Consider the following 14,033-nt stretch of genomic DNA (forward strand, 5'->3'; position numbering starts at 1 on the left):
CGCACCGTTGTAGCCAACTGGAAAGAGCACGCTCCCCCAGCACTGCTGGAATGGGCCAATAAATTGTCCAAAAATGTGCCGCCCTAGAGCATCTTAAAGTGCAAAACTAAGGGGGAGGGAGGAAGCTTGCCACCAAACATGCAACGTCTTCATTACCTCTCCTTCAGTGGGCATTGATTCTTAAGAGCATTCATTAGGGCATTTAGGCACCAGCCCCTTCCCCCCCCCCCTTCCCTTTTTCTTCTTCTCCTACAGGGCTTCCAGAGATTAGGAAGACACCACACCAGGGGGTTGTAGAGTGTATTGGCACAGTTTATTGAAATATGCGGTTTTAGACAGGTTCCCAATGCAACTATAATCCGTAATGTGTTTGTGCCGGTGTCAACCTCCTTTCATGCCCTCTGTGTTGTGTACTTGAATTGTTTTGTTAATAAAATACTTTTGGAGATTAACAAAAAAGCTTAACAGCCACCTTAGAAATGGTGTATGCACGTTTCACATTCCCAGTGTGTATGATAGTAAATCATATCAAAGTTGTTTACCCAGGGAATTCGCATGGAGTCTCAAGACTGCTTTTCAGGAGGGTTCCCTGCATTGGGATTTTTTTGGCCAATGTCTTCAATGAGTCTTGACTTAAAGCTTTTTTGTTTTTTTTGTTATTTCTTGTTATTTTCTTTGAACCTATCTACATGACTTTACCGAAAGACCCAAAATATCTTCAATGAGTGTTTGGCAATGTTGGTCTAAACAGCAGAACTCAGAGAAAACCCACCACTTAATCAAGGGGGTGACACTCAGATCTGCCACCTCACAGCCCCGCCCCACCTACAACACCTGGCAAGCCCTTGTAGTTGCCCATCCAGGCGTCGACTGCCAGTAGAGCACGATGACCTCTCGAGCGTTCCGAGTGTGCGGTGTCTCATCGCCGTCCGCGTTCGTCTCTCCCACGCAGTTCATTTTCCACCTGCGGAGGTCGCCGTTCCTGCAGGTGTTTAACAACAGCCCCGACGAGTCGTCCTACTACCGGCACCACTTCGTGCGCCAGGACCTGACACAGTCGCTCATCATGATCCAGCCCATCTTGTACGCCTACTCCTTCAGCGGACCCCCCGAGGTGCACACGCACACACACACACGCATGCGTCGTCTGCGGTGTGTTGTTCTGCGGTGTGTTGTTCTGCGGGCCGTCGTCTGTATGACGTCATTTGCAGGGTGTCGTTTGTATGGCGTCCTCCTGCATGGCTTCATCTGCATGGTGTCGTTTGCATGGCATCGTCTGCATGGCGTCGTTTGCGTGGCGTCATCTGTATGGCGTCGTCTGCAGGGCGTCGTTTGCAGGGAGTCGTCTGCAGGGCATCGTTTGCAGCGTGTCAGTCACATGGCATCGTTTGTAGGGCGTCGTCTGCATCCTGTTAGGCACGTGGGTGATTTTCCCTGCAGTGCGAGCTGATGAGTTAGCAGGATATGGGGTCACCACGATTGTGACACTTTTTTTGAAAATCTATTCAGTTTTTGTCTCATTTTCAAGTTTATTTGTTTAACTGGGTGAGAACGCAAGAGAGCAGGATTGCTACGTTTGTTTCTACCATCTGGGCCTGCACTTTCCATCTCTTATGTACCATCGGACTCGTTTTGTTGGGTCGTCTGCGTGCCATTTGTCTCATTTGTACCGCTTGCCCCGATTGCTCTGTCCTTTTCATCTGTGTGGTCTAGCCTGGGGAAGTATTCATCCAGCAGTGGATTGATCATGTTGTCTTCCACCCCACACAGCCCGTTCTGTTGGACAGCAACAGCATTCTGCCAGACCGCATCCTCCTGATGGACACGTTCTTCCAGATTCTCATCTACCACGGAGAGGTGCGTATGCCTGCACACGAGCAACCCCGAATACCACGCACGCACCGCTGCCTCGCCACACTCATTGGTGCAAGTGTGAATCTATTAACGCTCGGTAATTGACTGAAACAGTCCGATTGTATTGATGATTGCAGATCTTGGGCAATTGTTGGTAGCGCCGGCCCACTGCCTGGCTGCCTTCTCCATGGCTCCTCAGCGATTATAAGATGCAATCTGCATGAACGATGCAAAATTAAATAAACGATATTATTTTTGGCGTGGTATGTATAATTGTATAGGGTAGCAGTGGTACAAATCCACTAAACGTACTTTGATTCCCCGTCTCGGTTGACATCTTGACGCGTGTTTATCACAACGGGTTCTGGGCCTCCCGTAGGTTAACTCGGCCTTAAACGGGCACATGGTGTGGACATGTACACATCGGCACTGGGAGATGAGACAAAACTGGCAGGGCATGGTGTGGAGCAAAACCACCCTTCCCTATACCCCGTTAACCTTAATAGGTGCTCGCTAACTGCGCATGTCCCAACACTATAGATGGGTAAATGTGGGATATATGTGGATAGACCAAGCCAATAAGAATATGCAGTGGCGTCGTTTTTAAAATTTCATACCAGGTTCTTTATACTATAATGTGACAAAATGCATAATTCACTTGCACATATGTTTGCATATGATAGAATAAAAAATGCACAGTCCATGTGTACATAATTGTTTTAATGCCATTCTTCTTCAAGCTATCGGTGGTGACCTTGCGATATCGTCTCTACCAGACTAAGTTCACTTTAAGTTAACGCTATTGCTTTGCAATTCCTTTGCACTCGTACGTAGCCAAATTAAACATTTACACACACGGACACAATGGATGTATTTTTGGATCCTGTTATTTTAAAGTTACATCTTGCCGATCATGTTATATATATAAATATATACGTGTGTGTCTGTGTCTAGAGAGCGGTAGTGTAGTGGTTAGCACACTGCGCTACGAACCCGACTACCCGAGTTCGATTCCCTAACAGCCCTTGCCCCAAAGTCTGTTGAGGCTATACGGAGGTCCTTTGTCATTGTTTGTCTCCAGACGATCGCACAGTGGCGGAAAGCAAACTACCAGGACCAGCCCGAGTACGAGAACTTCCGGCAGCTGCTGAAGGCTCCCCTGGATGACGCCCAGGACATCCTGCAGACGCGCTTCCCCATGCCGCGCTACATCGACACGGAGCACGGGGGCAGCCAGGCAAGCACACGTGCACACACACACACACATGCAGGCGCGCAGACTCCGGACACAGATGCACACACAGACGCGCCAACACCGAGAGACAGGGAAGCCGCACACAGACGCGCACACTCGGACACACAGACGTGCGTGCAGACGCACGCACAGATGCACACAGACGCACACAGTCAGAGACGCAGACCCACACTCGGACACGCAGACCCGCACACAGGCAGATGCACGCACGCAGACACGCAGATGCACGCACGCATGCAGGCGCACAGACGGACGTGCACACTCAGACAGATGCACACAGATATATGGATACACGTAAAGACAAAGCTTCCCCGTTATAGCCTTTAACAGACTGTTGGGGCAAGTGCTGTTCGCAAGCTTTTGTCTTTCCAATTTACACACAGACACACACACAGAGACACACACGCACCCAATGATCATGTGCGTAGCGCTTCAGTTTATTTTCTGTCCTGAGTTTTTTTTTTAATTCACAGAAAGTGTTGAAAGAATTGGGCTATTGTTGCACAGAGGAAGTGCCACACTGCCCCCAACAAGTGGCCAGAGAGGGTGTATCCACAGAGGTGTGGTCTCGGGACAGATTTAGAGACGCTGATGTTATCCTACGGTTGGGAATAACGCTTAGGTCGCTGGGATCGTAGTGCAGCGTGCTAACCACTTCGCCACCGCTCTCAACACACGCACGTGACGCATGCACGCACGCACTCACACTCTCCAACTTAACATTCGGAGGACGGTAACCTATTTCAACAAATTATCTGAAGCCTTACTACTTTGGGAAGTTTAAATTGATTAAGTGAATGTAAGTTAGAAAATTACACTTTCGTATATGTCATTTTCTTTTGTTATATTCAGCTATCCACTTTGCCAGGCTGGTAGAAATGGTTCCAGTAATGACTCCCTCTTTAGCAGCGGACTTTTAACTCGTGTCATCGTGTTCTTCGTCACGCCACGAGGTTTTCACACTTTTTCTCTTTTTTCGTCTTCAGGCCCGGTTCCTGCTGTCAAAAGTGAACCCTTCACAGACGCACAACAACATGTACGGCTGGGGACAGGTATTGATTGATTTACGTATTTGCATTTACAAATCGTGTTGTTTTTTTTTTCACGAAAAAAGTTCACAACTCGAGCACACATTTCCCAGCAGCTCTGCGACGATATCCAGCGTCCATTCGGCACGATATGCAACGTTAATTCGCTCCCAACGCGCGGAAGAAACTCCCGGCACATGGAGTGAAATGGCGGGCGTCGTGCCGAACGACGCGCGGCACGACCCGAACGCGACGCGTCGGGGAAAGCGGCGCAGCAGCAAAACCACGGAGACTTGCGCGCTTGGATTCTCACTCCCGTGTTCGTTTGAGCTTTGCGTTTTATAGAGGGCATTAGTTCCGGCGGCTCTTTGGTTGTACCCATCTCGCTCCCACCGTGCCATGTACACAGGGAGCCACGTAGAAGCCGTGGCTCTTGCTCCTGCTACTTTTATTTCTCGAGTTAAAAGTGGAACGATAGATAAGCGGCCTATCAGTGCACCAATAAAGTAGCCTGATGATGACGATTTATTTGCTCAGTTCCCTCGGCTAGACGGTTACATCGCAGTACCGATGGCGACGGCTTGATCCAGCGGTGGATTGTTTATGGCTGATGATGGCGATGATGATCATGAAAGCCGACATAATTCAAGAAGTCGTTAGTAGTTAAATGATTTGAAACACATCGTAATGTAGGCAGCGAGCAGTCGACCTGTCACTTGAAGTTTTTTCCCACTCTACGGGTCAGGTGATGTGTTATATATTTATTTTAAAAAAACTTGTGGAAAAGGATTTTGTTCAACGGTTTTTTGGTGGATCGCCCCATCATCGTCCTGCTTTCCACATTTCCACTTACGAGCGGAACGCCAACGGTGGCTTTACTACACGCACTTCAAACAAAAAAAGGAAAAAAAAAAACCTTAATCTGCCGTCTCTCGAGATGCGTTCCCTTGATGAGGCCTATCGCTCCAAATGGGCAGTGCCCAAGGAAGGTGTTACAAGCGCTTAATTGTGTGCGGAAGAGCGTCCGTCTGAGGCACAGCCAGCTGTCTCGTGAGGACGCAGCCAGCGATAATGAGTACATTTGGTATTTGAGTAACGCCTTATAGCGCACAGCCTCTCGCGAAGAACGGTATATGTAAGCTTTGCAGAACATTTCCTGCTCGAGGCTTCTGCAGGATTCGCTGGCGGTGAGTGACAAATCCTAGACAGTAACCGGCAGTGAGTTTCACATTGACATGCTAGAAACTTCAAAAGTATGCCAGTAAGTTTCAGTGAGTGAGCAGATGAGCGGGGTAGGCGAGCGAGTGTGCGGGTAAGTAGACAAAGCAAAACTGCTCTGGGTCCTTCTCTTATGCCGTCTTGGGGTGTAGGCTGATCCAGTTTGCCCGTGTGCTGCCGACCGGAGGTTGGACGATGATTTGTATCGGCAGAAAAACTGACACCGTGCACTTGCCAGACGAGATCTCATCAACGCCCCCCCCCCCCCGCCTTGTCATGGTGTGTGCTAACGCAGGAGTCTGGCGCGCCCATCCTCACAGACGACGTCAGCCTGCAGGTCTTCATGGACCACCTCAAGCGCCTGGCGGTATCCAGTGCCAACTAGGATGCGAGATAATAACGGAGCTTGCGGACTCACGCTCGACGCTAGGGTTGTCACCTGTGCGCGGTATATGTATAAAAAACAAAACGAACGGGACATATCTTTGGAAGAGGAATCTCACAAGATCGTTATAAAGAGGGAAGAGCCACGCTTGAGTGCAATTGTGTTCAGGGTTTAATTGTAGATGGGGCTGAGCTCCAGAAAGTATTTCCCCCCCAGCATGCAGGGGGTTTTGGCGACCATCGAAAAATATGTCCACGAGTAATTAAACCCTGGATGTATTATAGTAATAATTGTTATTATGCATCTGAAAAGAATAGGGGACTTTTGACTTTTGATGTCTCGGGAAGACTTAACATGTTTCGGAATTCCCACAGATTTTACCGGGATGTGCAGAGGTCGATTCTGGGGGGGCGGGGTAACCAGGGACAGGTGGCAACCCTAGCCAAGACTCACGGACGATTCGCGGCCACGTGAATCAACGGGGGGGGGGGGGGGGGGGGCAGGGGGGGGCTGTCTGCTTGTGACTACTTTGGTAAAAACGATGGTGGTTTTCATCGTTAATGTTTTTTCCACACACTGTACTTAGCGGTGGCGCTGCTTTGCTTCTTTTGTTCTAAAGAAGCCAGGGTATGAAAGGTTGCGTTCACCTCTCTCCCGGGCGCACGCCGCGATTCCCCAGTGCCATCCGAATTACGGTTTTCTTGCGGACAGTTGTCGTCTGTATGACGGAGCAATACTGGCTGCACACTGACCAAACACACGCCAGGGTGACCAAACGCCCGCTTACAGAAACGTGTCTTTCCATGTAGTTTATTTAAATGTAACTTAATACTGTAATAGGAACAGTATTTAATTAAGTCAATGATAGCACACTTGTTTTAGCACCGGATGAAATTTTTTATTTTTTTTGAAATGTTCATAAGAGTATCGTGATTGTTTTAGATGTTTAAAATTACATGGAAATTATTATTATTATTATATGAAATGACCTTCAGCATTTTAAATGTTTTACCGTTTCTACGTAGTGTGAGGGTCATCAGACAAAATAAACCGAATGAAATGGAACATGCTTCTCGGTGGTTGCCTTCACACATTAACGTCTTTTAATCATCGGCCATGGTCAGTCCACTGCTAGATGAATGCCTCCGTAAAAAGGTCGACATCACCAATCCACCCAGCACCTGCGCACACACACACACACGGGTCGATGTCATCGCTCCGTCTCATCGGTCGAGGTTCCCTTGGACGCCTTCCGTGCCTTGCCTTGCACTCCGTCACTCCCCTTGCCCTTCCCCCGCACCTCCGATTAACACTGTCGGCTACGTACGGTGCGAAAGAAGTTCAACGTGTACATTCATACTTGACCATCAGCCGGCGTCGGTCCCTTCTAACAAAGTGCCCGGCCCAAACCTTAATTTCTCAACCATCTGAACAATTTGTTTTTAAAATGTTTTTTTTTTACCAGTGAACTGTTGTAATGCCACCGCAGGGAGGAGGAGGTGGCGAGTGACATTTGAACCAGTTCTTGGGTACTCCCTTCGCCAAACCCGCAACTGACCGGCGGCGCGGTGAAGCACGGTGAAACAACTCTCCACTGCTGGATGGAGGCTTTTATGCAGCAGTGTATTGACATCGACCCGTACACTCTTAGGTAATATAATTACCTCCCCACACCTTTGCACAACTCTGAAGCTGGGCATTTAATTTCGCATCGATTTCAAAACAAAATAAGTGAACTTGTCAAGACGTGTTTACATTCAGCCCCTCCCGGCGGGTCCCTCGTTAACATGATGGCGATGATGATGATGAGATAGAAGGTGTTGACAGCGTGTGGCGAAAATTGTGACGCAAACTCTTAAGGTTTTGCAGTCGCACAATTAACGGGTGTCCCCTGCCCCCCCCCGGCCCTCTTGAGAGTCAGCCTCATTAGGCTGATAAACGTCCAAGCACACGAGTGCTGCGACTATTTCAAGCAGCCCACCAGTCTGTGAACAATTGCTTAAGAGCCATGAGCTGCCGTCCACTTGTGATTGGAATCCATTTGCCCTTGTTGATCCCCGATGTGAGATTATGCATAATGACGCGAAAGAGCTTGTCGGTTGGATCTCCCAGCTCAGCAGCTAAAAACGAAACAATTTTTATTTTTTATGTTACCAGGTAAGGGCCCACTAAGCTGTGTGGCTCTTTTTCAGAAGCGACCTGGCCACAAATGATAGCTCAACGAAAGTGGCTTGTCGCGCATGTAAATTTAGAGCTGGCCAAATAAACGCGTGATGTTGATTCTGAACGTGGAGGGGAAAAACCCGGAGGTCCCGGAGAAAAATCCACCCGACCACGAGGAAAATATGCAAGCTCCAAATATACAGCAGGCGGTCAAGGGTCGCAATCGAACCCACGGCCTACTCCACACATGGCGAGGCAGTTAACATCTTGCCACTGTGGCGCCACAGACGCAAGGGGTAAGTTTATCAATTACCCCCTCCACTGTCCACCCAGCAGATAATTTTACATTTGCCGATCGGCAGGTCGCGTGTGGTGAGGTAAAGAAGTGTGGGGTCCTCTCCCGCCTCTTCCAAGACGTCTGGTCCGCGTGGAAGAGGAGGCCAAGCACTCTCTTCGGAGGGAGCTCTCTGGAGCTCCGTCGATATAAGGACCTGTCAGCCAGCAGTGGAGTGAGCAAGGCTGTGCCTTTACCCTGGCAGCGATAAAACACGAGTCTCCTCGGTTCACGAGATTGACTCGAGGTGGCGTTAAACTGCTGATCACATGAAACGAAACAAAGGCGCTCTCACAAGCTGTGACGATGTGAAGGTTCACCTCGTGCAAGATTCACGTTCAAGGCAATGCTCTCAAGCGTTTTCAATTCACCTTCACAATGGATCCGCGCGAAGCGATTTTCTCACGCGGACAGCAGCGGATGATGCACCTGAATGGCAGCGGCGCTGACGAATCTAGCACCGTCGAGGCAGCGGGGGTTGGTGGACCGTGCAAGTGTTGCGAAACTACCCGTGGCTTGCCACGAGAACGCGGTTAAAGTAACAATGACAATGCGACATCCACCGCCTCCTGTTCCATGTTTTGCGGGATGTGAGCGTTGCAACCCCCCCCCCCCACACTCGCACACGCGGGTTTTCTCTGGTCGCTCCGGTTTCCTCCCACAGGTGAACGCTCATTCATTCGTCGTTAACATCTTGATACACAGAGGACCGCAGAGCTTGGTGCGCGGATTACCTGCCTGGCTGCTGTGGGTTCCTCCACAGTCGTGCTCTCGCTTCGTGAGCGAGTGAATAACCGTGCGCGTTTAAAGTTGAAATGATAAGTATTGTTACACGATGACTATTAATTACGATTTCAGCGTATTATTATAATTATGATAACTATTCTTGTAGGAGCCGTGATGACTCTTCGTCCCTGAGTGAGTAATCATTTGTTAATTGGTTTTTTACCCTTCTATCTGGCAACAAAACTGACACCTTTTTTTACGAGGAGTCATGTTTGCATAGACCACAATACCTGCAGTCATAATGCAAACAAAAAAAATAACTGATAATGTTTGCACTGTCCTTGAAGTTGATTGGTCCACACCCGAGACCAATCAACTTCAAGGACAGTGCATATATTATCAGAGTTATATTTTTGGTTTGCATTATGACTGCAGGTATTGTGGTCTATGCAAACATGACTCCTCGTAAAAAAGGTGTCAGTTTTGTTGTCAGACAAAAGGGTAAAAAAACAATTATCATATTTTTTACTGGCAAATGAGGTACCAATGGTGTAATCATTTGTTATTCAAAAACAGCCAAAGAACACCCTATAGGCTGCATAAGCTGTTGGAGCAAGTGCTGTTTGTTGCCTGTTAGCGAGCACGGGGTCCGTCACGGTGGTGTGACGAGGGAGACGCATTACACGCCCAGCCGCCTTTGTCTCCCCGGTGTTGATGTATGCACACCGCATCCGGCACTCATTTACAAAGCCGAGTATCGACCCTGATGGAGACCCGGGACCGGTTCAGATGTCACTCGATCGCTCCTGACGTTAGCCCGTGGGGCAGGATTCGAACTCGGTTAGCCGGCTTCGTAACAGACCGCGCTCACCGCTGCACCACCGCTCTAAGCAATACTCTTTGGTTCTATCGGTAGTCACGTAGAAAGAAAATTAATAGATCACGACGTTTCGATCGCAACACAAGCGACCGTCTTCAGGCGAGATCGCTCTAGGCAAGTTATTGCGCACGAACAAAAGGCGTCATTGAAACCTCCTTGCAAATGAGACTCAACCCCCGGACCCCCTTTTGAGTTCTCTTCCGGTTAAAGGAAACAAGTAAAACTCTTGGGTTTTTTTCGGTAAAGTCACGTAGGTAAAAAATAAAGTTAAAATTAATAAAAGTAAAATAAAAATCACGACGTTTCGGAGGCAACACAAGCTTCCGTCTTCAGGTGGAACCGTCACAGCACGATTGCTGTATCAAGTAAAGAGAAATTCTAAGAGACCCGTCCTTGTATATATACTGGTTGAGGGTGGGAGGAGCCAAGGTAGGCATCTGGATCGGAGTTTTGTATTATTATTATTGTGAGGTTGGTGCGGCTGAGGTTGCTGCTAGGAATGAGCCTTTGTTGTGTAGACTGGTTGAGCTGGGAGGTGCCAGAGTTGTTAAGGTGCGGCTGCTGTAAATGGGACTGAGCCTTTGTTATGTAGATGAAACAGCCCTTTGCTGTGTTGCTGGGTGGGTAAAACTTAAAGCAGGAAACCAGTGTGTGAAAAAAGAAGCTAAATATGATAAAACAAAACTGGCTGTCTATCAGTAAACTGCACGGTAACTAAAGAATAGTGCCTGTCAAATAAGATGCTCCAAATATGTGTAGTTAAATCGTTTTTCAATGGTTAATAACATATTTCCAACGACTACTCAGTTTGTACCCAAACAGAGCTCGTAAACAATGCAACTTCACCCGACTTGATTACACCACCGGCGCGTTCACCTTCACGCGCACGATGGTCGAGGTTTACGGCGGAACATTTCGTGAATTGTTAATCGTCTCGTGAGTTTCACTGGAATTGCAATGATCTGTGTGCGGTGCGCGCCGTGTTTGGAATTTTCATTTTTTTTTGGGGGGGGTGGGGGGCTCGGAGAGAGCCAGGGAGAGGAGGCAACGTGGATGAGAGAGAGAGCGCACCCGCGAGTTCGTGACTTTCAATCTGTTCCGTAACACTACGGACACACGGACAATGCGCATCCTCCTTCGTTGCCGTATCCCCCGGATTATAAGACGCACTCCGAGCCCGTGCCCCGCCTCAACACGGGTTGCGTGTGCGTGTCACGTTGAACTTCTTTCGCACCGTGCGTAGCCAGCCGTGATACATCGGAGGTGAGATTAGCTGGTGGCAGAGCTTGTAACGCACACACACACACACCGGACTATGAGACGCACCCCAAATATTGATTTAACATGGGAGAGGGAAAGCGTGTCTCGTAATCCAGAGAATGCTGTATATATGTAGAGTTGAAGGCTTACCGAATCAGTCTGGCACAATCTGAGATCCAATACAAGCTAAAGTGCCCCAGCATAGATATATCTATTCTGGAGGAATCCGATGAGCTATAGATCTCGTTAGAACTGCCAAGTATAGGAAACAAATCGCTGAAAATTATACAAATAAAACTAAATAATTGGTTATTTAACCCAGGTAAAGCCCACAAAGGTATTCGCTTATTTTTTCAGAAGCGAACTGGCCACAAACGAGTGCTCCACAAAGTGGCTTATCACGTGGAAATGTTTCGCAGCAAAGTATTCTAAATACTATCAATGTATGCTTATAAATGTGGAGGGTAAAACCGGGGGACCCGGAGAGAAAAAAAAATATTCGACCACCACGAGGGAGAGAAAGACAAACAACCTCCAAATATACAGCAGCAGGCGTCAGGGTCGGATCGAACCCCCGACCTCCTGCGGTACCAAGCGAGGAAGATGACATCACACCACCGTGGCACCACTTAAATCAGGGGTGGGGAACGTCCGGCCCGCGGGCCGTATGAGGCCCGCGAAATAATTTGGTGTGGCCCTGCCAAGGCAACCGCAGGCGGGACTCGAAATTCAATAAATCTCGGAGCAAACCTGGAAAAGCATTTGCGAGTAGCAACATCATCAATACCAGCTCACATCACACGCCTCGCCAAAGAGAAGCAGTTCCAGCCCATCGCATTAGGGGCGAGTTAATTAAATGTTTGATCAAATATAACAGGCTAATGTTTAAGTTGATCATTTTGTATGGCCCGCGAATGATGTTATAAATATCCAAATGGCCCTTGGCAGAAAAAAGGTTCCCCACCCCTGTAAGCTTAAATCGATAAGTAATGTGCGTTCAAATTGCATGATCAATTCTCAAGCTTGGGTAAGGCATGTAATAGGCGTGATCATTCCAAACACTGCTCGCCATCTTTTGACGGAGATGCCATGATTCATGGCTTAATAATCACGGCGAAAAATGGCACGTTGTGAATTTCCAATTAGTGCCACGTGCCGGGAAAACGTCTATTGTTCTCAGCTGGTCCGGGTGTTGGGTGAAACGAATCATCGCTTCCGTTCATAGAGTTACAGACTCGGTCTGCCATTCCATGGTGTTTCCGAAATACATTTGTTAGAAGGAAATTAAAGTTGTTTTTTTAACAAGCCGCACGCGCCTGATAGTTGCTCTAGTTGCGTCCCACGTGACGTATAGGGGGCGCTGATTGCTATTATTTTAAGAGTGAGAGTGCGTTCTCTACGCCACGTGTGACACGCGTTAACACGATCTTTGTGAAGACAAAGACCCCCCGTATAGCCTTAACAGACTGTTGGGGCAAGTGGTGTTTGCGAGCACCTATGCAGGCCGGCACGGCACAGGACGGGCTGGGTGGCCAACACGACACTCGGCCGCCTTTGTCTCCCTCGTCGCGATGTATACACACCGCATCAGGTACTCATTTGAGGCTAAGTTGACCTAGAGGAGGCCCTGGACCGGTAAAAAATTTCGCCACTCCCCACACTCAGGATGCACACGTACACACGTCCTTACAGCATACCTGAGTTAATTGGAATCGCAGTGCTTTTGCGTAACGTGGGATATTTCTCGTGAAAAGATTTTCCGATAGGAACAAAATCTTCGCGTAACATTGTATTGCCATTAGGGACTTAGGCTCGAATGCAAACCGACCAAACGAATGAAAAGCTTGCCCACATTTTGGATACCCAAACCAGAGCCAAACGGACATTGCGAATATGCAAACGCGTGTTGCTATGAGTCGACTACTTGTCTATCTGATGATGTGGTTTGCTGGGAGAACAACAACAACAAACCGTCACACTGCTGCAGAATCCATGCGTGTGCACGATTTTTCATGCATGCTTTGGACCGCGTCTCAATTAATCTGCGTGCGGACCGGGAGCCCCGCGAGCTTCGTGTTTGGGGGGAAAAAAACCGGATCGGCGAGTCGCGAAGCCGCCGGCGAGGATGGGATCCTGTGATCTCACGACCAGGGTTCGCTGTCAATCCACGCCGTTGAAGCGTACCACATCTGTCCCACGACATCTCGTGGTGAGTTCACACACACACACACAAGACACACACACCTGCGGAGTTGTCACGTGAATGTGTGTAATGTATGTTGAACTTCTTTCGCGCCGTACGTAGCCAACCGTGCTCATCGGAGGTGCGGGAAATGCTGTCGTGCAGCCGTTAGCGCGCTGCGCTACGAACCCGGCGACCCAAGTTCGATTCCCAGTCACGGTCACCACCAGTGACAATTATCTGAACCGGTCTTGGACCTTCCCCGAGGTCGACTCGGACTCACATGAGCACTCAGTGCGATGTGTTAAAATCGCCACCGGGGAGACAAAGGCGGCCGGGCGTGGTGCTTGGCCGCCCACCCCCCTCGTGTGCCGTGCCGGGTTCGTCACGCGGCGCGCTCACCGTTGCGCAACCGCTCCCCACGACAGGTCAAATCGCACGACGTGGGGAACCGGGCATCGAAAAAAAAAGTTAATGGACAGCAAGAGTTGGTGGGGGGGGGGGGTGTAGCTGAGACGAACTGCCCCCCCCCGCCCCCCGTGAGAGACGTGAACTTATTTTATGCGCCCGCTCACGTGAGATCGCGAGCGGGTCCCAGCACAAGGTGAGCGTGAGCCATCGGCGTGTTAATAACTGTCCGCCTAATTAATTCTAATGGTAGTATACTCTTAGTTTTTTCGGTAAAGTCACGTAGGTAAAAAATGAAATTAAAGTCACGTAGGTAAAAAATGAAATTAAAATAAATTAA

The 14,033-nt window shown here is 48.8% G+C and overlaps 1 protein-coding gene across 1 annotated transcript in view; it reads left to right on the top strand.

Annotated features, from left to right (window-relative positions):
• The window catches only part of LOC144723537 (protein transport protein Sec23A-like), a 37,415-nt gene extending 30,610 nt beyond the window's left edge, over nt 1-6,805 (top strand). The window contains exons 16-20 of the mRNA XM_078602370.1: nt 953-1,114; nt 1,771-1,857; nt 2,936-3,091; nt 4,096-4,161; nt 5,651-6,805. Of these exons, the coding sequence (XP_078458496.1) occupies nt 953-1,114; nt 1,771-1,857; nt 2,936-3,091; nt 4,096-4,161; nt 5,651-5,740 (561 nt within the window). The 3' untranslated portion in view covers nt 5,741-6,805. The remainder of the gene's footprint in view (nt 1-952; nt 1,115-1,770; nt 1,858-2,935; nt 3,092-4,095; nt 4,162-5,650) is intronic.
• The last annotated feature ends 7,228 nt before the right edge of the window (nt 6,806-14,033 follow it).

Source organism: Lampetra planeri, chromosome 18 (genome assembly GCF_965212315.1).
Source record: "Lampetra planeri chromosome 18, kcLamPlan1.2.h2, whole genome shotgun sequence".
NCBI lineage: Eukaryota > Metazoa > Chordata > Hyperoartia > Petromyzontiformes > Petromyzontidae > Lampetra > Lampetra planeri.